The following is a 25,976-nucleotide window of genomic DNA, read 5'->3' on the forward strand; positions in this document are numbered from 1 at the left end:
ACGTCTGCTTCTAGCAGGCGTAAATCGAGGGACAAAGGTAAGGGGGGGTTTAGATAGGGCCGGGGGGGTGGGTTAGGGAGGGGAAGGGAGGGGAAGGTGAGGGGAGGGCGAAAGAAAGTTCCCTCCGAGGCCGCTCCGAAATCGGAGCGGCCTCGGAGGGAACGGAGGCAGGCTGCGCGGCTCGGTGCGCGCAGGCTGCCCAAAATCGGCAGCTTTGCGCGCGCCGATCCCGGATTTTATAAGATACGCGCGGCTATGCGCGTATCTTATAAAATCCAGCGTACTTTTGTTTGCGCCTGCTGCACGAACAAAAGTACGCGATCGTGCTCTTTTTTAAAATCTACCCCTTAAATTTTTGCTTTTTAGATATTGCAGTTTTGATAGTTGTTTACAAATGGTTTATTGAATTTGCTTATGAGGATTTTCTTTTTCTTTTTTTGACTTGGCAGTTTCCTCCCATACCTTTGTACTTGCAGCTCAGTCAGAAAAAGGTTGAGATCTGGCACTCCATGAGCCTTCATTTGCCACAAAGAAAGGGAGTTTTTCCCTATTTTGGTTACCTCCCACCCCCTCCCCTAATATACCTGCTTTGGTCATTGCAGTGATGGTGCTGGGTCAGAGGCCATGCAGCAGAGCTACTTCTGGAACCCTGCAATCATGAGACTAGAACCCAGCCACTAGTTCTCATCCTTAAGCAATGACCATAACAAATTGAAAAAGAGAAAACAGTAAAAAAAAAAAAAAAACCAAATAAAAAACAATATCTGTGCACACCCCTCTATTTTGCATTATCAGAATTTTTTGTGATATGAAGGTCTGTGTACCAATCATATCAAAATATAAATATCACTTACTCCTTCTGACTTCTTATCTGCATAGATACAGGTCTCACCACCTGCTGTGAAGTTGCAGTAAACCTTGAAAGAGTCTCCAGGACATCCCTGGTTAGGATCAATCCAATATTCTCCTGTAATGTTAAAAAATAAACATTTGCTAGCATTCTCATATCTAATAAAATTGTGTTCCTCACCTTGAGCACTCCAGTTGAATGGTGAGAAATAAACTGAAATAAATACATTATGTTTTCAATACAATGATAATTGCCAGGGTATCAATGCAAGCTACTTGAAAGATGTGCCCCAATCTTGCAGTTACTTTTCTTCAAGTTTTCTGCAAGTGAGCATGTGTGTGCATACAAAACACCTACTTTGGAATGCCCTCCAACTTCTGTGCAAAGAAAAGTATGCTGGCAGTACAGCCACGAGTACTTCTACCTGCTAGGGGGTGTGCATTTGTTCCCTACGAATTGGTAATCCGCAACGTATAGGGTCATATTCGTTGTATTCGTGGGGAAGCAAAACGTATCGCGATTCCCCATGAATACAACGAATCTTCGCCGAATTATTCGGCCATCTAAAGGAGCCAATTTAAACAAACCGCTCCACCCTCCTGATCCCCCCCCCCCCCCCCCCCCAAGACTTACCAAAACTCCCTGGTGGTCCAGCGGGGATCCAGGAGCAATCTCCTGTACTCGGGCCATCGGCTGCCAGTAATCAAAATGGCGCCGATAGTCTTTGCCCTTACTATGTCACAGGGGCTACTGGTGCCATTGGTCAGCCCCTGTCACATGGTAGGAGCACAAGATGGCGCCAGCCGATAAACAAAACATGATTGGGCCCGATGGAAAAAAACCCACATGTGAATCTGAACCGGAATCCGAACCGATTCCGGTTCCGATTCACATCTCTATTGAATACAATTCTGGTTTCCACATCTCAAAAAATATATAGCAGAACTATACGTTGGAGAAGAGACGGTTAAGGGAGGATGTGATAGAGGCCTTTAAAATCATGAGAGGTCTAGAATGGGTAAATGTGAATTGATTGTTTACTCTTTTGGATAATAGAAGGACTAGGGGGCACTCCAGGAAGTTAGCAAGTAGCACATTTAAAACTAATCAGAGAAAATTATTTTTAATTCAATGCACAATTAAGCTCTGGAATTTGTTGACAGAGAATGTGGTTAGTACAGTTAATGTAGCTGAGTTTAAAAAAGGTTTGGATAAGTTCTTGGAGAAGACCATTAACTGCTATTAATCAAGTTGACTTAGGGAATTACCACTGCTATTACTGGTATCAGTAGCATGGGACCTACTTAGTGTTTGAGTACTTGCCAAGTACTTGTAGCCTGGATTGGCCAGTATGGCAATTTCTTATGTTCTTAACTAGAAAAGGTGCCGAAAACTATTTAAGAGTTTGAAATAACTCCTTAATGAAGAAAGGCTTTGCAGGTTAGAGTTCTTTAGCTGGAGAAGAGATGACTGAGGTGACAGAGGTTACTAAAATCATGAATGGCGTGGCACAAGTTGATAGGTAATGGTTACTTTTACTCTTTCCAATAATACTAGGACTATGGAACACACCAGTAAACTGAGTAGTAGATATAAACAAACTCAAAAATCTATTTTGTCAGTTAACAAATAATTAAACTATAAAATCATCTGACAGAGAATGTGGTCAAGGGTAATAATTTAGCTTAAAAACTATTTTGATACATTTTTAGAGGACAGGTACATTAACCATTATTTAGCTGGATAGTTTTAGGTGTCTCCACCTCCTGCTTTTGGGAGTGAGCAACATGGAATGGGCTCTCCTTTATGAGATCTGATGGGTTCAGATTGACCACTGTCAGAGTCAGGATGCTGAGTTTTTATGGACCATTGTTCTGACACAGCTTGGTACTCCTTATCTTGCTTAAAGCCTATGCCTTGTTCAATAAAGATTTTCTTTCACAGGCATAGAATGGAGACACGTTCTTTTTGAAAATGGCCCTATATTTGATACATTGTCTATCTTAAATAAGAAAAACAGTAAATGACTTCATCATGCTGTTTCTCAGATCTGAAGTAGTGGTATTCTTACTATTAATTCAAGTTAGACATATCTTTTTCTCTTAAGATTTTAAGACCAAATGTATTCACTGAGCCTTCTTTCATTGAGAAATTGTTTTTTAAAGTTTTCAATCTTTCCCCTCATTATTTAGATATAACCTAGAGAGCAATAGTCCAAGAACTAGAAGGCAGTCTTCTCAGATTATCCCTAAGTGTTGCTGCTCATCCTACCCAGGCAGAAGGGTAATGCTTCCTTGGTGTTCCAAGTCCTTGAAAGAGTGCAAACTCAAGCCATGTGTCCAATCCCTCAGAAACTATTTTAATCATGATAGATGAACGATTACAATTGACATCTTGGGAAATCTGAACTTCAGTACTTTTACATTGCTTTTTATCATTAACTTACCATCAGGGAATTCTGGGTGGCAAAGCTGTAAATCTTTGCAAGTCCGGGCTGGGTTATTCTGAGTGCCCATTGGGAACTTCATACGCTCAATATCATGCTTCAGAGAATTTAATGATCCAAAGATCTCTTCCATACCATCAGTGTAATCGAGGATGCTATCACCTGCATCAGCCAACATATCATCAGAGGACCTTCTTGTCTTTTTAGATGACTGGATTGGCAGAGGTTGTATAACGTCTCCTGGAGGACCCTGCAAAATGCATCCAATTTTAGTAAATGTACACTACCCTAATTCAAGCTATAATTTGCTAAAACCATATTGTACTATCTTCATAAAACTGTGTAAGGGACCTTTGATTTCTTCCTTACTAAAGGAATATACCATTAAGCTGGGTAGGCTTTGTACAGAGATAATTGAGAGAGGTTTGAGTTTTGCTCCCCCATGTGGGAACATGCGATGGAACGTCCTAGGTGTTTATCATCCCAACACAGCACCTGTTATACTAGTGGATTTTTTGTTAGACTTTCAAGCAGCCGGAGGTTTGCTGCTTCCTCCTGAGTAATCTTTCCTCATTTATGGGAAAGGAGTAAGGAAGATTTCTCATTTAAGAGCCAGCCACCCTTTGACTTGTCTTACTACCTTTAAAGATTGATTTGGATTCTTAATCCTATTTGTGAGGATTGCCTGTGAGAGCCCATCCTCCTTGTCATGTTGGATCGAGGCATCCCTATATTCAAGGCTTTATGTGGGGTAAGGAAGACCTGCTTGTGCTATATCTCCTAAAGAGCAATCACAGTGACAGTGGTCTGCTGAAAAGGAAGAATATTTTTGCACTTGGAGCTGGGCATCAAGATACCAAGCATTTAGAAGAGGGAAGTATTTCATCCAGAAAGATAGTATGTTACAACTTCCATCTACAGCAAGAGATCCCAGTAAAGTTCACTACCAGGAGAAACAAAGAAGATACAATATAAAGGTAACAAGAAATTTGTTGTTATTAAGGGAAGCCTTACATGAAGATATGAGAAGAACCTACCAGGCACTGCCTATGGAGTTAACAGAATCAAGAAAGTAAAATATTCTTCTGGTTCCTTTTGAATAGTTAGAGGATATCTAAAGGATTTTTGGAAAATATTAGATTTGGGACTAAATTCTATTTAAATATTAGAACAGTATTGTATATTCTGACTACCTCCAGTGTGAAGAGCAAAGAGAAAAATATTGGGAGGTAAAGGAAGATTCAACTAATTGAATTTAAAAACAAAGTGGATGCAAGAAGGAATTTAGTGTAAATATAGAGACTTTGCTAAAGAAGAGGAATTGCAAGTTTATTCTTTCTTCTGTCTTATTATTTATTGCTGCAAGTCAATCAAATTAGAGAAGTGTAAATATTATTAAATCATCTGATCAAACTATCAGTAAAGGAGTTGGAAACCACCATTCTTCTCCTGTGTGTTTATTGGATGCAGAAACGTGTAAATTGGCAGTGCTGGGAAGTGAAGGCCAGAGGCAGGGCTAAATTGCAAAGAAGCAGAGTATGAGAGCTATTGTTCATCCCCTGAACATCACATTTAAGCTATCCTGTAGGGAGAAGGAGTTGTATAGAGACTTGGAGCAGTGGTGCAAAAAGGGTCCATTTCTATTTTCTTTCTTTGTGCCCCTGGGTAGGGATGTGCAGAGCAAAAGTTTATGTTCATAAGTCCATAAGTCGAAAGGGGGGTCAATTTCGGTCAATATGGACATATGGAGAATTCCATAAGTTGAGTCTATGTCCATACGTGCAAATACAAATTTAAACCCCTCACCCTCCTTAATCCCCCCCCCCCCCAAGACTTACCAAAACTCCCTGGTGGTACAGCAGGGAGTCAGGACGCCATTTCTGAACTCCTTTGCGAGGAGCACGTGACGTCGGCGTCACGTCAGAGTGACGCGGCGTCACGTGATTCCCCGCGCGATCGCTCCGGGCCTCGTTGCACCCAAAAGGAACTTTTGGCCAGCTTGGGGGGGGGGTCAGGAGGCCCCCCCCAAAAAAAAAAAATAAGTTGCGTTTTACATTTAAGTTCAAAACGAATGCACACCCCTACCCCTGGGTGCTAAGTAAAGGATCCGTCCTGCCCATGGCTTACAACTGCAATACTCAACATGGTGTAGAACTTACAGGAGGACCAGGTAATCCAGGTAAACCAGTATCACCTTTCTGGCCAGAGGGACCCTACAAGGAAATTAAAAAGTTAATGTGAGAAACTCAAACTACAAAGCAGGTTTAAAGAACTGAGCTACAATTTTGGAGATCAACTACTTACTGATGAACCTTTTGAACCTTTAGAACCTTGTGGACCCTAGAAAACAAAAGTTAAATGTATCTGTTCATCTTTGCATAAACAATATTTAGTTAAAACAAGCTATATGAAACTGAACACTAGGAAGTCCTGTCACACATATAAGCATTATTACTTACAGGAAGACCAGGAGAACCAGGTGGACCAATGGGACCATTCGAACCAGTAATCCCCTATATAAGGTAAACATAAAAAAATAGATAAAGCTAAGTTTATTTGACTTTCCTTTCTAAGCAAAAATAATTGAAACAAATGTATCCATAAACTTCCAAAAACTCTCCTCTAGTGAAATTAGACACCTATTTAGCTGGTCTGCAGAATGCAATTGACACCCTGGTGGATCTAGCCTGCTAATTCCTTAGTTAACTGATGATTAGATCTCTTTGAAAATTGTTTTAATAAAGTTTGGTTGCCTGCTTTTGATTGTTGAAGGTTTAAGGGGTGGATTAATCAAATAATGGTAAAGTATATACCATGAAATCACCATCGTGGACTGTGCAGTATGTATTAACCTTTTATTGCATCTGTTAAGGTGAGATAAATGGAATTATTGCAGTTGCAATAGGTGTTATACAGACTATGTAAATATGAGAGTTAGTACATTATTTCCTGTTGCATAATTAAATCAGAATTAAAGTTGTCACCTAGAAAGTGGTTTTAAGTGGAGATTGCATAAGGGATGTCTACATTGGATAGGATGATTTTTTCATTAAGATGGAGTTTCTTATTGTGCTGTGACTGCAACAGAAGAAGAAAAAGGAGGAAGAAGTGAGAGAAATAGGGGATTAATAGAAAGAAAGGAAGGAAAGAAAGATAGAGAAAAGAAATTAGGAACAGCAAGGGAGACAAGAGGAAAGGCCTCAGTAAGTATCACTGCACAGAACACCATACAGGCAATGCAGATTCAGGTTTTCTAGACTTGCACCACTCTACTGTGCCTTTGATCTTGTCAGGTTTCAGGTTGGTATTCAAACTTTTCTCAGTGGCTTAGGTCTGGCTGAACCATGGCATCACATCACATCTCCAACTTCAGTTGAATAAGATAATATATTAGATAGAGTCTGCTGGAATAGCTGTTTGCTCTTTCTATCTCTTCCTACAGTGATCCACAGTAAGCCAGGACATTTTCTAACTTATGAAGGCTATAGTGAGGTCTTTTGCTGCTGTGGACCTCTTACTAACCTCTTTCTTGAGGAATACTGAGTGTTACTTCAGGACCTGGTTGGGAAGAAATTTATTGCCTTCTTGCTGGTTTGAACGTTATGGCTCTTTGTTCTGGACAGTAGTGCCCCAGCACTGCTCACTGGCTGTGATGACACTTCCACAGCCAGTGGTTGAAGATAAGGGGCTACTGCGCTTGCTAGTCTTCTTTCTTTCCTCTCTCTATTCCACTTCTCATCATCTTCCATCTCCACTATTTCCATCTCCTCTTACTCTTCCCCCTCCATGCACTAACTCTTTCCAGTATTCTTGCTGCAATGACTACAGGTAGATTGCATAAAATGTCTTTTATACTTTTCATGAGGAGGTAGAGTTTCCCTGGACATATGATAGATGACATTTGATCAAAATACCAGATGATTAATTATACCTAGTGATACAAACTTCTCATGTGATACATATGAACTCATGCTTTAATGCTGTAAAAATGCAGTACAAAATTTTCCATCTCATTAGCTTCATTCATAGAAGTTGATATACTAAACTGTGGTATTTTGCATGGGTTAGTGGTCTGTTTCCACAAACATTTTCTAAGGTTGCAAATGAGCATGGAGTGCATTTGCATGTGTAGCAAACATTTCAGGCAAATTTTTGGTTTGTTACCATGGCTAGGAACTTCATGTGTTCCTTGCATTGGGCAATGTGCGATCTCAGGGCCATCCTAAATGAATGGGCCATGCAACACAATACCAGTCCCCACCCCATGCAGCAAGTGCCTGGTGGCTCATGGCAAAGCATCAACCTCCCTCCCCACCCTGGCACAGCCTGTAAACATTATGGAAAGGCAAGCCCGGCCTCTGTACGCCCCATCCCTTGTACAAAGCTAGGTCGAGTCCCATAGTGGGTGCCCCAGCAAAGGAGCACATAAAGTCACCTGGTGGTTTTTTTCAAGATGGCACCAGAGGAACAGGATCCTGTTCCTAGAAGGGCAGGGTTTATATTGACATTCTGTCCCTTCATATGTAAATTTCAGTTTTTACTCTTGTATCTGTATTGAAGAACTGGTTAAATAAGGGTGTCAAATAATTTTAAGGGCCCGATATTGAAAGCATATTCAGTGTGCAATAGCCAGATAAGTAGGACTTATCCAGCTATCTAGCGGTCCACTGAATATCAGCAGCCACTAGACAGTTGTATAAGTCACTTATCTGGATATTTTTTAGCTGGCCAATTTGTGCGCAGGTAGTGGGTGGATCACTTAACTTAAGTGATCACTTAACTTAACTGGATAATTAAGTAGTGATATTTATTAGGGATGTGCAGAGGGACACCATACGTGGCATTCGGGATACGTATTCATCGGGTGGCAGATACGTTGTATACATCCGTATGGCGTCCCAATACGGTTATACGTCTAATCCTATTTGTTACCCAGCTAAAATTAAATTTACTACAACCCCCCACCCTCCTGACCACCCCAAGACTTACCAAAACTCCCTGGTGGTCCAGCGGGGGTCCGGGAGCACTCTCACACCCTCTGTACCAGTTCACAATGGCACCGATAGCCCTACCATGTCACAGGGGCTACCGGTGCCATTGGTCAGCCACTGTCACATGGCCATCGGCGCCATCTTGTGCTCCTTCCATGTGACAGGGGCTGACCAATGGCGTTGGTAGCCCCTGTGACATAGTAAGGGCAAGGCTATCGGCACCATTTTGGGTCCTGGCACCCGACGGCACGGGTGCAGGAGATCGCTCCCGGACCCCTGCTGGACCCCCATGGACTTTTGGCCAGCTTGGGGGGCCTCCTGACCCCCACAAGACTTGCCGAAAGTCCAGCGGGGGTCCAGGAGCGACCTCCTGCACTCGGGCCGTATTGCCAGTATTCAAAATGGCGCCGGCGCTAGCCTTTGCCCTCACTATGTCACAGGGGCTGACGGTTGGTGACATAGTGAGGGCAAAGGCTAGCGGCTGCCAGTATTCAAAATGGTGCCGGCGCTAGCTTTTGCCCTCACTATGTCACAGGGGCCGACCCTCGGCCCCTGTGACATAGTGAGGGCAAAGGTAGCGCCGGCGCAATTTTGAATACTGGCAATACGGCCTGAGTGCAGGAGGTCGCTCCCAGACCCCCGCTGGACTTTTGGCAAGTCTTGTAGGGGTCAGGAGGCCCCCCCCCCCCAAGCTGGCCAAAAGTCCCTGGGGGTCCAGTGGGGGTCCGTGAATGATCTCCTGCACTCGTGCCGTCGGGTGCCAGGAACCAAAATGGCGCCGATAGCCTTGCCCTTACTATGTCACAGGGGCTACCGACGCCATTGGTCAGCCCCTGTCACATGGCAGGAGCACAAGATGGTGCCGATGGCCATGTGATAGGGGCTGACCAATGGCACCGGTAGCCCCTGTGACATAGCAGGTCAAAGGCTATCGGTGCCATTTTGAACTGGTACCTAGGGTGTGAGAGTGCAGGGGATGGTTCCCGGACCCCCCGCTGGACCACCAGGCAGTTTTGGTAAGTCTTGAGGGGGATCAGGAGGGTGGGGGGTTGTTTAAATTGGCGGCTGAATAATTCGGTGAAAATTCGTTGTATCCGTGGGGAATCGCGATACGTTTCGCTTCCCCACGAATACAATGAATATTGGCACATCCATTGCGGATTGCCAATACGTAGGGACCGAATGCATATCCCTAATGTTTATTCATATCTAGTTAAGTTAATTAGATGTTACCTCAGCCATAGAGTTACATCAGCCATAAAGTTGATCTAATTTACTCCTAGATTCATTCAAAATGCTATAATAATGCCCGTGGTAAGAAAATGCATAGGTAGTACCACAGGGTGCAGTGAAGTTTTTACATCCTGCAATACTGAGTGAAAGAGAGAGAGAGAGAAAGACAAAGCACCACAAGTGAGGCCTTCATAGTATTCAACTGTTTATATGCCAATAGGAAGGGCAGCTAATAGCTCGAGATGAGGTGTTGGTGGTGATTTAGGGGCCAATTTTACATGCAGAGTGAGACGTTCAAACAGTACAGTATAACTCAGTGAAGATTTGACATCATTTGGAATGAGGAAATCTCACAAAGATGAGATTTCTACAATGTTCTCTCACCCTAGCTTGATGGACTCTATAACAGGGTAGTGGTGACTGCTGAAAGTATTCAGTGACCACTCCTGATTATCCAGCTAAATAGCACTGAATGCGCTTTGAATATCAGGCCCTATTTTTTTTGTTGAAACACAAGACCTTGAGTGTAGACTTTTTTTTTTTTTCTTGAGTGTGAACCTCTTAGTGGTCTACAGGTGTATCCTGCCTTTCTTTCAAATAATCTGCCTTCCCCTTACCTTAGTCTGCAGGGTGAGAGGGAGTGCACCCATTTTAATAAAATTCAACATTTCTGAGCTGCATTGCAGCTTAGCGGCCCATTAATGTTGAATCTAAAAAGATTTTTGTACTTAGACTACGCATGGAAGTTTATTATTGCAAATGGGACTTTCATGAAGACACTTTGCAAAAGTGGGTTTTGTGTGAAACATTTTGGCGTTTTTTGTTTTTTTTTTAATTTGTGGGCTTTTGCACATTTTTGCTCGCAAGTCCACTTTTCTATGTAAGCTTCAGAATGTGATAGCTGTGTTTTCCCTTAGGATAATTCTTATAAATTGTGCATGGTTACCTATCAGAATTATTGCACTTTTATACATCTGCCTCTAGGTGATTTTCAGTTTTATTATTATTATTATTCTGTCCAATAATAGCTAGTCATTAATTCTATGACATTACAATTCACTTATGCAGCAAGTACAAGAAGAGAACTAAAATTATTTTCCACAGAAAACTTTTAAGAGAAGCAAAGCATAAAATAAAATACTAACAGAATCACCCTTGGTGCCAGCAGAACCCTGTGGGCCTGGAAGACCTCTGTCACCCTTTTCACCCTGCTCTCCTGGAGGACCTATCAATCCAATTAAACCTGGGTGTCCCTAAAAAACAGGCAACAATGTAAATTAGAGATCAAAGTTAGAATGCAAAAAATAGTTACAAATAATAGTATACTGTATGCTGACATAGGAAGCATTAAAAATCATCACCATATTTACCACTGAAAAGTAATATTAAATCTGATAATTAATTCTGAAAAAGGATTTTTACAAGATTAGAAGACAAGTGCTGTCATTCTCACAATAATTCACAGTAAAAAAATGCTACAGAGGGATTTCATTTCAAATGTCTGTAAAGTATGATGGTAATCTCTTTTAAAATATATGTGAAATTAAATCTGTATCTGTTTTACAAATACATATATAAGGCCTGCTTTGCCAACTAGCAGAAGGGCCAAGGCTTTCCTATTAAAGGTAGTAGAGTTGCTGAGGACAATCATATACATCTAGGATGAAATTTTCCCAAAAGAACCCGCATAAATGCAGTATGACATCGTCTATGTCATTTCAAATGAAAGGATGTCCCTAGCTATTATTACTTCAAAGTCTTTAAAATCTGTTTCTTCCAGACAAAATGGTGCCCAACAGACTCGGATCTGTGACATTCTGAACGAAACAAAGTAACAATAGCTAGGGACATCCTTTCATCTGAAATGCATACAATGTCAATGACATTATCTATATCATTTCATGTTATTTTTAAAAAAGCGATAGGGAAAAAACACAAAACGGAGTGTTTTATTTTCTTTAGTTTTAATTATTTATTTCATTGATTTATATTCCGCCTTTTAGGCACTTCAAAGTGGATTACATTCAGGCACTGCAGGTATTTCCCCGTCTCCAGAGAGCTTATAATTTAATCCCTGGATGCACTAATCCGAGATGTTTTTTCATGGGAGTAATCTCACTATTGTGGGGGAAGGTTTCGCTGTGAAAGTGAGGCTCCTCCCTGAAAAAGCATCGTGGTTGACTGACACGTTCATTTGATTCGCAGCCAAACACCATAGGACAAAAGAATGCGGCAAGTGGCCCTTTAATGCTATGGCAGCTCCAAATTCACTGAGCTGTCATTGCCTTAAAGGGCTGCTTACCTGAAAAAAAAAAAAGTTGCATGCAAAGAGGGGGGTTCAGTAGGGGTCAGTGTTGACCCCTATTTCAACCCCGGGGCTGCCAGTCGAGGTAGCCCCAACTCCCCCAAAATATTAATAAATAATAAAAAGAACATCTCTCTATTGTCATACCCATCACCCTCCAAATGAAAGAGATCCCCCTGTTTTCATACCCCCACTCCACACACCCCCAAATGAAAGAGATCCCCCCTTGAAAGTAAAAAAAAAAAAAAATGTCACAGGCATTGCCCCTACTACCCACCCTCTCCCATCCCTCTCCTGCATCTCACTGAACCTTTAAAAGGATCCAACAAACATAGAAACATAGAAGTGATGGCAGAAGAAGACCATATGGCCCATCCAGAATGCCCAGCAAGCTTTCACAGTTATTTTTCTCATACTTATCTGTTACTCTGACCGCTGAGGTCAGGGCCCTTATTGGTAACTTTTTGGTTCTAATTTTCCTTCCACCCCTGCCACTGATGTAGAGAGCAGTGCTGGAGCTGCATAAAAATGAAGTATCAAGCCTAATTGATGCTGGGTGCACCCTCTCTCCCAGCCCATCCTGCGCCATTTTACAAAATGGCGCCAACCTGACTTTGCCCCAGTCAGGTGACTGGGGTAAGGTCCAGAGATCAGACCCAGGCCACGGTTCATGCCCTTTCCACCTTCCCCCATCCCATCCCCCTCCTGTATCCCCCTGAAAATGTAAAAGGATCCAGAATAGGGGCTGGGTGCACCCTCTCATCCAACCCGGCCTGCTCCATTTTCCAAAATGGCGCCGACCTGACCTTGCCCCAGCCATGTGACTGGGGTAAGGTCCAGAGATCAGACCACGGTTCACATCCTGAAATTCCCATGCTCCACCCAGATCATACCCATGCCCTGCCCCTTTTTTTTAACTTATGAGATGTGTAAACTCCAGTAGATACGCTTGTATCTCGGTAGCTTTTAAAATCTGCTCAGCGCGCACCAGCCCAACATATTCATGCATCCCCTCATTAATGCATGCATCGGGCTTTTAAAATTCACCTTTACATTTGTACCTGAGGCAATGGAGGATAACGAGACTTCCCAAGGTCACAAGGAGCAGCAGTTGGATTTGAACCCTAATTTCATCTAGTTTGCAGCCAATTGTTTTAACCACTAGTCTACTCCTTCACTATTTTTGAATAGCAAGCACTATTTTCAAAGAGAGCATGCTATTCAGAAAAAGACTGCACTATTGCCAAAACAAACTTTTTTTGAAAAAACAAAGCCTCAAATGCTTTTGATGCAACTCCAATTTTGCTCTCTGCTTCAATGGCAGGGAGAATAGGGATATTGGATTCAGGTCTAGGGAACTGATTAGCATGAGGGTATCCAGCATGGAGCAGCAGTTACTGCCCTTATCAAAAGGTATGGGATTACTACCCTTAACCAATAAGCCTTGATGCTTTTAATGCAACTGCAACATCGCTCTCTGCTTCGACGGGAAGGGGGGGGAGGTCAGGGGAGGGGTTGGTGGAAGGAAAGATAAATTGGATTCAGAGACAACTAACATGAGCCCTAACTTTTTTACAGTCTGGGGTACTGATGCACAGACAGAAGGAAAAAATGACAGGACTGCTTCTTCGGCCAAGTCCATAAGCAAAGCATGTCATGCATAAGGCTTGGGGATAACTACACAGGGCAGCAGTTGCTACCCTTAAGAGAAACATGGGGCTAACCTGCAGGGAGCGGCAGCTACTACCATAAGAAGCTTGCTGGGCAGACTGGATCAACCATTTGGTCCTTTTCAGTTGTCATTTCTATGCTTCTACGAAATGAAATTTGGAAAACAACCTCCCCAATGAAACAACAAAACAAAACATCATTTTTCAGCCTGCACAGTCCTAGTAATCTCATCATCCTCAGTCTGTAGGCACCATAGCAGCAGTGATAGAGTAGGAGAGGCAGTGATCATTCCTGCCCTGTAAAGACTTAAATCAATTTCTTAGTAATTTAGGGGGTAAGAGAGTATGAGAGAGGGCCGGGATCTCAGGGAAGGGCACCAGAGGTTTTTTTTTATTGAGGTGGGGCAGGGACCAGGCAACTGTTTTAAAAACAAAACAAAATAGCATATCGATCGAAACCCTCCCTCTCTGCCACCTGCAAGAAGTGTCAGAACTATTGGTAGGTTGTCCCATTCTTTCTGGGCATGCCCCCCCCCCCCCCCCATTAAATGCTTTTGGAGCCGTATTGCCAGTAATATTACGGATCTGCTGGGGGTTTCGATCCCTATATCCCCGCTGTTGTTACTCTTTGGCTGTATCCCTTCCTTACAGTTTTGGGGTACTGGACCTCATTTATTTGTTCAGAAAGCATGCCTAGTGGGGAAAAAGCGATACTTCTGAGTTGGAAAGGTACAGAAGCCCCATCTTTTTGGGTATGGCAAAATCATCTTCACCAGATGATGTGAATGGACAACATAGCCTCTCAATGTTCTCCTCTTCAACGAAGAAAATTTCTGTCGATATGGGACCCGTATATTCAGGCACTCCCGCAGAGATCCAGGAGTTTGATCTTGAACCATTAAGAACACTTCCTTTCATGTCCCTCCAGTATTTACAATGGACTCTTTGATATTGCTATTATCTGTTCAGTTGACACAGGTTGGCACTTGAGTTTTTCCTCTCAGGGTGGATGGGGGGGGGGGGGGGGGGGGGGGAGGCAGGGGACAGGGTTCTTTATGTACATTTCCATGTTTTCAATTAATGTAATGTGTTCGAGGATGTATCAGAAACACAGCATCCTCTGTCATGGTGGTTTGTTTATGCAAATAATAAAAATGTTTTAGATTAAAACAAAACAAAGGGAAAAGAAGTAAATACTTTTCTTTTTTCTTTTCTTTTACAAATGAAATGAAATGAAACATGACATTTCATTAAAATGTCCCCTTTCTTAAAGTAAAGCACATTCCTAACCCATGGTACATGGAATCTTTAAGAGTATGAATTTTTTTGGAAATGCCAAAATTAATTGCAAGAGATTTGGATAGATCTTACTAACTTTGAAACTGCCTACCTTTTCACCTTTGCCTCCAGGATCCCCTTTCAGTCCAGGTAAGCCAGGTGGACCCTGAAGATAAAAAAACAAGTAATGTTAAATCAAATTTGAATGGTTCAGAGGATCATACCTTATAATAGATATATATTAATATTAAGGTGCTGTAATTCAGTGGGAAACTTTAGAACAAAAGTTAATCCTAGAGAAATGCTTTCAAATACTATCTTACTGTATATTAACTCTATTTTATTCTATATGTTTTAAAATATATTTTAAAGAAAATATTGTATTTGTTGAACAGCTGTATATGGCACCTGAATTTAAAACTGAGTAATAATGTGTCAGCAGCTATGGATAGAGTACAAATTAAAAAAAAAACACTTTTATTTTACGAGCACTATGTCTGCTCTGCTTAACCTGCAATATGAACATCTTGCCCTTCATACCATCAAGGGGCTATCTTGAATGTCAGTTTTCTCCCTCCGTGTTGCTCCCCAGACTATTGGCCCTGCCCACCCTCTGATGTCATCACTGGGCACAGGTATTTTGGGAGTCTCCTAACGCTGGAAGCACTTTGCACCGGAGGTGCACACACAAAGAAGTGCGACAAAAGAGCCTGCCCCTTTGTGCGCCCCTTCGTGCATACAACATGCGTATAAGGGATGGAAGCAAGAAGTTATTGGAGGAAGTAGGTTAACCTCTGCTTGCTTTTTTATAGAGATGTGCATTCGTTTATGACAAATTAGGCAATTTCAACAAAATTGTATAATTTGTCGTGGTTCAGGGGCCCCACCCCCGAAACAGATTTTCCCTAAACTAAGGGAAAAATTTGTTTTTCGGTTTTGTATGAGGGGAGGGGCACATTTTATTTTTTAAATAAAAAAACAACCCCAAGCATTAAAATTTAGTATAATACAACCCCCCCCCCCCACCATCCCAATCCCTCCCCAAGACTTACTAACATCCCTGGTGGTCCAGCGGGGTCCCACGAGCGATTTCTCCCTCCGTGTCATTGGGCTGTGTGGCCTGCCTTACAGCAAAATGGCGCCGATAGCCTTTGACCTACCATGTCATAGGGACTACCGGTGCCATTAGTCAGCCCCTGTCACATGGCCATCGGCACCATCTTGTGCTCCTACCATGTGACAGGGGCTGACCAATGGCACCGGTAGCCCCTGTGACATAGTATCGGCAAAGGCTATCGGCGCCATTTTGATTACTGGCAGCCGACGGCCCAAGTGCAGGAGATCACTCCCGGACCCCCGCTGGACCACCAGGGACTTTTGGCAAGTCTTGGGGGACCCCAAGACCTTCATTCCAATAAAAAAATTCAATAGCTGATACATTAAACTATCTCAAAATCTACATAGGTACAATTACTAAATGGATGCTTCATAATTGTTTATTATTAAGCTTCTCAAAAACAAAGATTATGATGTTATCTTGGACAAAAAATGTACCAGAGAATACAAAATTTAATTTTGGTAAACATACCATATCCATAGTAAAAACCTTGGTGCTCCCTGGTATCATTTCCAATATGGTACTAGCCAGTTTCAGGTGGTCCTTTGCCCATGTGATGGAGCAAAGGGGCACTTAAGGCAGGCCAGTGCCATTTTGGAAAATACACCAAGGAACATGGAGACCTAGGAGAAAGTTATAGTAAATGTTCTGCGGTTCTTGGGGGAATGAGAAGAGGAGGTTAGGGGGTATGGATGGGAGCTTAATTTTTTGGCTAACAAGGGGAAGGGAATGGGGAATTGGGAAGGGGGGCAGAGCTAAGCACTGGCTATTTTTTGTTTAATTTTGGAACTTTTGCTGCCCCAAGAGGCAGAGGGGGGTGGGAAAGAAGGTATAATCAATTTCTACACTTGGGCTGGTGGGGAGGGGGCAGAACTAGGGGCCGTTCAGCCGCTTTAAAACACAGTCCAGGAACATTGAGATATGCTTTAGCATCCTGATGCTCCTGGAAAAACATAGGAACAGCACCTGAGGTATAGCTAACATTCCATAAAATAATATAAATTGCAGACTTTATTGCAAGACACATTATTTTATTACCATATTAAGGGGAACATTTTCAATATCGCACATAGTTGCAAATTGTGCAAGTACTTTAGAAGTTACAGACCTTCTAAATTTCTAAGGACATTTATCTGAGAATATCCCTTTGAAATTGCTTGCAAGATACATGCATATGGAAAGTGTTTACATACACTTGCACAGCTATTTTGGTGGAAAGTCAATTGGCGGAAAAAAAAACAGGCTATGTAGCTTCGAATATCAAATCTACTTATGCAGTGTTCCTCTTTGAAACTAAATACCTCCCTGAGAAGACCTTTTTTTTTTATCTAGCTAAAACTGCAAGCATTATGAAAGCCCTCAAATATCTGTATCTGCTCTAAGGAAGACAATCTAACCAGGTAAATCCCTTTAAAACTCTCCTCTACAGGTTTTCACCTATTTTGTGTCTATGGGGAACACTATAGAATATAGATCCTATAGTAATATCTGATTAGTACATGCACTCCATTTCATGTCACTGATGGCATTTTAGAGGATAGTGAGCAATCACATTTGGTGTGTGTGTGATGAGATTTACTAACTACCATCTTTCTAATATGCTGGTTTGATAAACTGTGAAGATGTTATATAAAGCGTTGAATAAGAGCAAAATAAGGCAATTTTGTTTTAATGTCAAACACAGAAGTGACCCAGTTCTTTTTTAGGAAGCTTTTCAGGTGGCCTCTACTATAAAACTGATCATTTAAATTACATTATCCCATTTATACCTTTTCCTATTTTCTTCTTCTTACCTTCAACTAAAATGGAGACCAATTCAGTATAGGGATAAACAAACCAGTCTGGATATAATCCAAACCTCTATCTAAACCTTGAAGAGTTTAGAGAAACACAGTCAAAATATTCACAATTTCATTCAAAAAACATTAGCTTTAGTCACATCTTTTTATACAGGCAAGATGTGAATATTCTCATGTGTTTGAAGAACTCCAAAACTTAATTTATCTTGTAGTTTGAACCTGTGGATGTTCCTAAAATTTTCATGTACAATTTGAGCACATACAGAATATTGAAAAAATAATCAGAGTCAAATTTAAAAAGGGTTAAACTTGACTGATTATATGAGTATACTCAAGTCAAATATTCACAGATCTAAGCCTGGCTTTGAACTGCTCTCAAGGTAACATATTAGTTGTTTGTTTCAGCAGAAAATTGCTGGATAGACCAACAATTTTGCCAATTTCTCGTAAATATCACAAAGAACATGAATTGGCAACTTTGTGACTGGCAATTCTATTTCACATACTTTGATAGAAAATGCAAATAAATTTGCTAGGTATCTATATACACTATACAAAAAATTATTTACCACTGAGAATCAAATGTAATTTCCTAGTATTGTAATTAATTTTAGAAGGAAAGAAAAATTGCTGGCAAGAAAATAGTAGCTGCTGAGCAAATATCTTGAAATACAATATTGTATTTGAAAGTTTCCTAGTTAATGCAATGTGCTTTAATTTTCTGGAAAAAAAAATCCCTTTCAAATTATTCATTCACCATTTTATTATTCATCTTTCATTTTTTACATTTTTGCTTATGGTTCATTAGTTTTAGTCTACACATAAGTATAAAATTATACGGTTAGTATACATTTTATTTGGTAATTTTCAAATACAAAAGCCTCATTGCATAGGGAATTTCAGTTTCTTTTAAAAAATGTTGAAAACAATTGAAGTGAAAGTCTTTTCATCATGATTTGAGATAACTTGAAAGTTAATAATCTCAGATTTAAAACAATAGAAAACCTGAGGTAAAACACTTACTGGCTATTGAGAAACCTGCACTTTAGTATATGTCTATTATTTTGTAGGCTTTACATTGAGCAATGCTCATATTGCTGAGCCAGAACTCCAGGACAGGTATATGGGATATGTTTCCTGGGGAAAAAAGTCTCAGGATACTTAACATAGCTACTTCCCAGCCTCAGATTCTGGAATTCTGAAGTATTATGCTGGCAGTCTTTCTTGATTAAATCAAAATGCTTGACAAACTCAAATCAGGTTCCCTAGCCATCACCAATGTGTGACCTTAAGTAAAACATTATCAGGCAGATTTTAAAAGGGTTGCGCGTGCTCACATCTCGCCATGCACAAAGATATGAGCTATTTTATAAAGTATGGGGTAGATTTTCAAAGCGTTACGCGGGTAAATTCCGGGAATTTGCGCGTGTGACCAGCCTTATGCGCATCGGGCCAATTTTCAAAGGCCCGGTCACGCGCATAAATCCCTAGGACACGCAAAGGTCCTGGGGCCTCAGGAAAGGGGTAGAGAGAGGGCGGGGTGGGCTAGAGGCCCCCGGCACAGTGACCATTTGCTGCTGTGCCGGGGGGATCGTGGGCCGGCAGGGTGCCGGCGCACGCAACCTGCGCCTGCCCTGAGGCAGGCACAAAAGGTAAAATAAAGATTGGGGGGGGGGGGGCTAGGTTAGGGCTAGGGGGCGGGTAGATTAGAGGAAAGGGAAGGGAGGTTAGTGTAGGGGGTTGGGAAGTTCCCTCCCAGACCGCTCCGAAATTGGTGCGGACTGGGAGGGAACTGAGGAAGGCCGCGGGCATCAGCACACGCAGGATGCACAAGTGTGCACCCACTTGCGCACTCCGACCCCCGATTTTATAATGTGTGCAGCTGCGCATGCATGTTATAAAATCGGGTGTCCATGTGTGCGCGTGGGTAGCGCGCGCAAATGGTCGCACACATGCATCTTTGAAAATCTACTCCTATATGTGTAAATTATAAAATACTTTTCACATGTGTATGTCTACAGCTCTGAGCATATATCTTATGCACACTTGGTGGAGAGAGAGAGAGAGAAAGAGACTCTTTATAAGGCTCAGCCTGACACTCAATATATGGACCATTAATGACCATTATTTTCATTTATATTAGCATTATCGCTATCTCCCCAACAGAAAAGCTAAGGTACATGGAAAACATACAAAATTAACATGAGTTCATTAGTTATTAATGCTTGCTATACTATCCAAGTGGATTAATGGGAGTCACTTAAAACAGATAAGTTAACCTCACATAAGGAGATACTGTTAACCTTCTTACCAATAGCCTACATTATAGCAAGCCACTGGTCACGTCCTTGAAACTCAAATTAGCCTCTGTAGGCCCATCCCCCACCAATCTCCAAATCAGTCTCTGCCTTCTATAACCTCTGAATAAATAGTTGGGCCTCCAGAACCTGTAAGCTCCCAACCCACTTCCTCCAGTCAACAAATGTGCCTCAGGGCCCACAAAACTTCAATATCCCCACCCCCTAATTTCCACATGAGCCTCCAGGCCCATAAACCCTGCATTCATCTACCATCATCCATCACATATGCCACAAACATTGACTGATGGTCATTGTTTAAGAGGAGAGCAGTAAGAAAACTAAAAAAAGAATCCTATATTTAGATATAGGTAAAATATTCCAAAAGACTGATATTCTAATGTCATACTAAACAATTTAGTTGTGAAAGGATCTCTGTTTTGTTTAGTTTCTCATTGCACTATCCTGTTGTTGAATAAGCATAATTAAAAATGAAGATATGGATATCAGTAGATTGCCCTTTGAATCTCACACAGATTTCAATGTGCAAAATATTGCTCCGAGTGCATTCTTTCTTGTTTTGCATAAGGATATTAGCTGCAAAGGGTCACGTGCATACATAATTAATTCACAAAGAAAATCATGAAAAGGAAATATAATATAATTTCAACATCTGGAATACAGCACTTTTTTCTACTTTATGGCTGTATCAGTATTCTTCCCACAACTGTAGTCCACTGATGTGCAATCTAAAGAAAGCAATCATCTGATTTGTATTTAAGGTGTGACATAATTTAATTTTCTGGAATGAAAATGCATTGGGATATTGTTCCTGGGCTGCTTACTCAATGGCCAATAATTTAAAACATACAAAATTATTTTGTGGGCTTTCTTTAGCTATTCCCTGTGGTACCTAATGACTTTTAATGGATTTCCGGACCACGTAGTCTATAATATTTAATAAGAAAATAAAGATATATTGTTGACTAACACTGTCCATTTTTCATTTTGTTTCAAACTTGCTTTATAGTATATCTTTCCAATGGTTTATTCAGTTTTACTTTTATTTTTAGCCTTTGTTTTCTTACAAGTATTAGTATAATAATTGAAATTATGTATTACTTCTCAGACATGTATTCTCATTTATAAATAATGAGTGAAAGAGCCCTAATTAGTTATTTTAGATTTGCAATAATTTCCCTCCTGAAGGTAATATTGGACTACTAGAAGGAAAACTGCTCACCACAGGACCGGGTGGACCATCCTGTCCTGCAGCTCCTGGAAGACCTTGTTCTCCCTACAAAAAGCAAAAGAAAAAGAAAAAAAAAAAGAAGATCCTCTTAGAAATGGGATAGATCTAATCAGAATGCTAAAAGAATGCTGTTACATATGGCATGTTCCAGGTGCTTACCACTGGACCAGGAATACCTCGAAGACCTTCTGGACCTGGTTTTCCTGTTGGGCCTTGAGGACCAACTGGGCCTGTTTTGCCTCCAGGACCTTCTGCACCAGGTTCCCCCTACATGAAAAAGCCACCATTAGTACAACACAAAACAGTAAAGAAAATTATGCTTTTTTTTTAATGAATAATTCATTTTGATATGAGTTGGAGCCCTGTAGACCTCATAATGCAATGGATGAATGTCACTGAGAATGCACTCATTTTTAAATAAAATACAAGACTAAAACATTATTATTTTTACCTTTGCTCCTTTTTCACCTTGTCTCCCCTCAGAACCTGCAGCTCCCGGAGGGCCCTATAAAAGGTTAAAAACAAGATTATATTAAAGGCCGGTTATCCAAATACATAACGATGGTGATAAATATAGTCATATTTTCATTGAAGTCTTGCCATGTAATCAAATAATAAATGTTAACGATGTAAACTGGAGTCATTCATCTGCAGTAATCCTCTCATTAATAGGGGAAAAATGACTGCCACTCAAAGTTTTAACAAACAAAACCCCACTACACAACATGTCACCCCACAAAAGAGCAAGAAAGAATATTTGAAGTTATTATGTTATGAGATATGTAATTATTTTCTGATCTAAAAAGCAAACAACAAGATCCTCTTAACCCAGGGTAGTTCAGCCTAGTACTTATTAAAATATTATGCACAGTAACACAGATATAGCCTGGTCTGCCCAATTGGCCCTACCTACATGATTCTAGCTCTGGTCATTATCCTTCCAAGCCTTTGTTACTATATTCTGTGCTAACAGAAGTCTTGTCTACCAATTGTCAATTAAGCTTGCCTGCATCCAAGAAATCACTTCTTATCCTTTTTTCTTTTAGCTATCATGCCACCTATTTCCATGCGAGGTGGCCTGCCATTTTCACCTGATTATACTGTGAGTGTATCACAGCCTATCCCAGCTCCATGCTAAATGCAGGGCTACCATCATATGCCAGTTTTGTTGACCCCTGGCCCCCCTCCCCCCCCCCCCCCACATACCATTTTCATCATCAACCATTCCAATTAGATGGACATATCTGTTTCCATACTTAGTTTAATATCCAGCCTCCACCTCTGTTTCTTTACCCTTTTTTAACCCTCTGTTTCTCATATGATTTCCTGTGTCTTTTTATCTATCCCAAACATGTCTGAATTCTCACTGGCACTATCCTGCTTTCCAAGACCTCTCCTGGAAAACTGTTCTTGGCAACTTCCAACCTCTTTGGTAAACAAATATTTCCTCATATTTTCTATGATCCTCTCTCTTTCTAAATTTATATCATGACCCCTTGTCACTGATTTTCCTTTCCTGTAGATTATGATACCTTCTTGAACTGCAATAAAGCTACTTATCTGGCTATTTTAAACTTGAACGATATAAGATACGTGCGGCTACGCGCATATCTTATAAAATCCAGCGTACTTTTGTTCAGGCCTGGTGCACGAACAAAAGTATGCGCGCGTGTACATTTATAAAATCTACCCCATAGGTTTTATCTCTTTGGTTTACAATGTATTGTGGATATTCTCTATATAACAGTATGCTAGGATAAAAATACAATATTCCAAGTGATTAGGCATTATATGCACATTTATCAAGGAAAAATAAGGAACTCAACTTCATTTGAAACTACAGTCTGGAAAAAATTATTATAAAATCAAAATAAAGTACCCTAGATATAAAGAAAAAATCATGAATATATTTCTTTTATGAAAAATGCTGCATGATGTTAAGATTTATATATATATTTTAATGTAGCTGCTCAAGCAAAGAAAACTGAAGTATGTTGAAGGGGATCAATCAGAGGCAGACAAAATATCCCCTAAATCACCATATCTTTCTTATTTGGTTTAGGATACTATTATTTTATCAGTTCATTCATGTTGCAAATTGTATTGTATACAAATATTTTAAATACCCAGTCAGTCTCTATTATCACCATCACATCAGTTACTTTAAAGGAATATTAGATATTTGTTTTATTTATATTAGCTTTAGTCATTTATTCCTGAAAAACCTCTGAATATTATGGCAAGTTCATTTTTCAGGTTGCAAAATTGTAAGAAATATTCTTGTAAAGCAATGGAAAATATAGGTCTCCTCTTTCTAAACCAACAATGCAACTTATGGGAAAGGAGGCCTAGGCCTACGTATCCAGAACTACAAATGCAAATTGGTAATTTGTTTGCAGAACTTCCAATGTGCACTCACAAAAAGGTGAATATTCAAAAGGTGCATGTGTTAAAAATAGCACTTACTCATGCAAAACAGCATGTACGCGAGCATCTGCTATTTCAAAAACCTCAACATACACGTATAAATCAGGGTCTCAGTAAATTCACACAAGTAAAAATGTGGTGGACAAGAGATGTTCCATGGAGGGGCCAACATTTCTGTGAATACATTGCTATTTTAAAAGCAACTGATGCATGTCAATGTGGCATCATACTCACGTATATTTAGTCTTGCTCAATTTTAGGAGTAAGTGATCATAAACATCTTAAAAGTGAAAAAATGAATGGGTAAAATTGGGGGACTTCAGGCTGAAGAGCCAGGAGGGACGAGCTGCAGATGGACTGCGAGAATTGGTAGACCAATTAGTAGAATAGATTATTTCATTGCTGCACATAGGCTAGAAAATCCCCCAATTTTATGAGTATAAAAGCCGACTTACAGAGGATAAATGCAACTGCTCGCATATCCCTTTAAAACTTGAAGTACAAATGCATGGATATATCAGTTGCGCTCATTTGTCTGACTAAATTCCAACTTATCTGGCTAAATAGCACATTTGCTGCTACTTAGACAGAAAAATTTGAACAGGATAATTAGCCGCATTTATCTGGCTAAGTAGCAGCAGGCTCTATGTAGCCAGAAAAGTCTAAAAAGAACTACTTGTTCATCTAAATAGTGCTTTTCAGACTTATCCAGGTATGAAAATTAGCCAGATAAGTCTTTAAAAAAAACCAACACTACTTATCTGGCTAAGTCAGATATCCGGACAAGTCTGAAAGCTCTACTTATCTGGCTATCAGTCAAAAATTATCCAGATATATGGTGGACATCTTCTATGAGCGCGTATTTGTTCTCCTAATTTTAATCATTTACAAGAAGAAATTTAACTTGCATATTTTCCTTAGCACTTGTCAATTTTTATGCATGTAAATTATTACATTTTAAAACATGTGCACATGAAGAAAATTACCAGTTAAACCAAATAGTCCACCCGTTTGCCCAGTCTATCTCCAAGTCTTCAACATCCCCCTCATTCTTCAGCCTGCAGTCCCCCCAGTTAACCCAGAACACTCACCCAGTCAGTATTTCCCCATGATGATTTATATTCTGAATTACACCTGAACATTAGCAGGTATAAATATGCACAGGTAACAGCCATGAGTATGTCACTTTTTGCAGGTTATAATATAGCAACTTATGGGGTAGATTTAAAAAAAAACAATGTGCGGGCGTCCATGTGCACACAGTTCCCAGCATGCGCATATGGACCCACCAATTTTATAACATGCACATGCTGACACACACATGTTATAAAATCTGATGCCTGCATGCACATGCGTGCCCAATTTTGTATCGGTGAGCACATGCGTGCGTGGGAGCCCCACTCACACAACTCCCGAACCTGAGCCTGAAGCTTGGCAAAGTACTGCTCGATAAGGAAGTCTCTCCCTGTCCTCATGTTGAAAAGTGCCCCCAGGAATTCCAGACTCTGGGAAGGAACCAGATGACTCTTGGCTAAATTGACGATCCACCCTAGCTATCAGAGATGACCGAGGACCAAATACACTGCCGACTGGCACAGGGATTCCAACTTCACTTGAATCAACCAATCATCCAGACAGGGATGAACAAGAACACCCTCCCTTCAGAGAGCCACAGCGACCATGACCATCACCTTGGTGAAAGTCCTGGGTGCCGTATCCAGACCGAATGGGAGAGCGCAGAATTGAAAGTGATCGCCCAGATTCATGAACCTCAGATATCGTTGGTGAACCAATCGGATTCCAATGTGCAGGTAAGCCTCAGTCAAATCCAGAGAGGCCAGAAACTCCCCTTTGTGGACTGCCACAATCATGGAGCACAGCGTCTCCATCCAGAACCGTGGAACCTTCAGCACCATGTTCACCTTCTTTAAGTCCAGGATTGGGCGGAATGTGCTTTCCTTCTTTGGAACAATGAAGTAAATGGAGTAGCATCCAGATCCTTGTTTGTCTGGAGGGATGGGGACAATGGCTCCCAACTGATGCAGACAGTTGATGGTGGTCCTCACCGTGAGTTCCTTGTGTCGATACGAGCAGGGAGACACAAGAAATTGGTCTCTGAGTGGCCGAGCAAACTCTAAAGCATAACCATACCTTATCACATTTAAGACCCACTGGTTTGACATGATGTTCCACTCCTCGTAAAAGAGAGATAGGCATCCTCCTATCTGTGGAAACATAGAGTAGACCAGACTTGCCTCATTGAGAGGATTTGACACCACTGCCTCCCTGGCAGGATCCATCCCTGCCGGGT

At 40.9% G+C, this 25,976-nt stretch overlaps 1 protein-coding gene across 1 annotated transcript in view; it reads right to left on the reverse strand.

Moving 5' to 3' along the window:
• Nucleotides 1–25,976, reverse strand: part of COL11A1 (collagen type XI alpha 1 chain) — a 623,839-nt gene that overhangs the window by 22,506 nt on the left and 575,357 nt on the right. Inside the window, 10 exon segments of the mRNA XM_029618381.1 lie at nucleotides 855–967; nucleotides 3,297–3,546; nucleotides 5,456–5,509; nucleotides 5,601–5,636; nucleotides 5,756–5,809; nucleotides 10,666–10,773; nucleotides 14,886–14,939; nucleotides 21,230–21,283; nucleotides 21,398–21,505; nucleotides 21,690–21,743. Of these exon segments, the coding sequence (XP_029474241.1) occupies nucleotides 855–967; nucleotides 3,297–3,546; nucleotides 5,456–5,509; nucleotides 5,601–5,636; nucleotides 5,756–5,809; nucleotides 10,666–10,773; nucleotides 14,886–14,939; nucleotides 21,230–21,283; nucleotides 21,398–21,505; nucleotides 21,690–21,743 (885 nt within the window).

This window comes from Rhinatrema bivittatum, chromosome 10 (genome assembly GCF_901001135.1).
Source record: "Rhinatrema bivittatum chromosome 10, aRhiBiv1.1, whole genome shotgun sequence".
Taxonomy (NCBI): Eukaryota; Metazoa; Chordata; class Amphibia; order Gymnophiona; family Rhinatrematidae; genus Rhinatrema; species Rhinatrema bivittatum.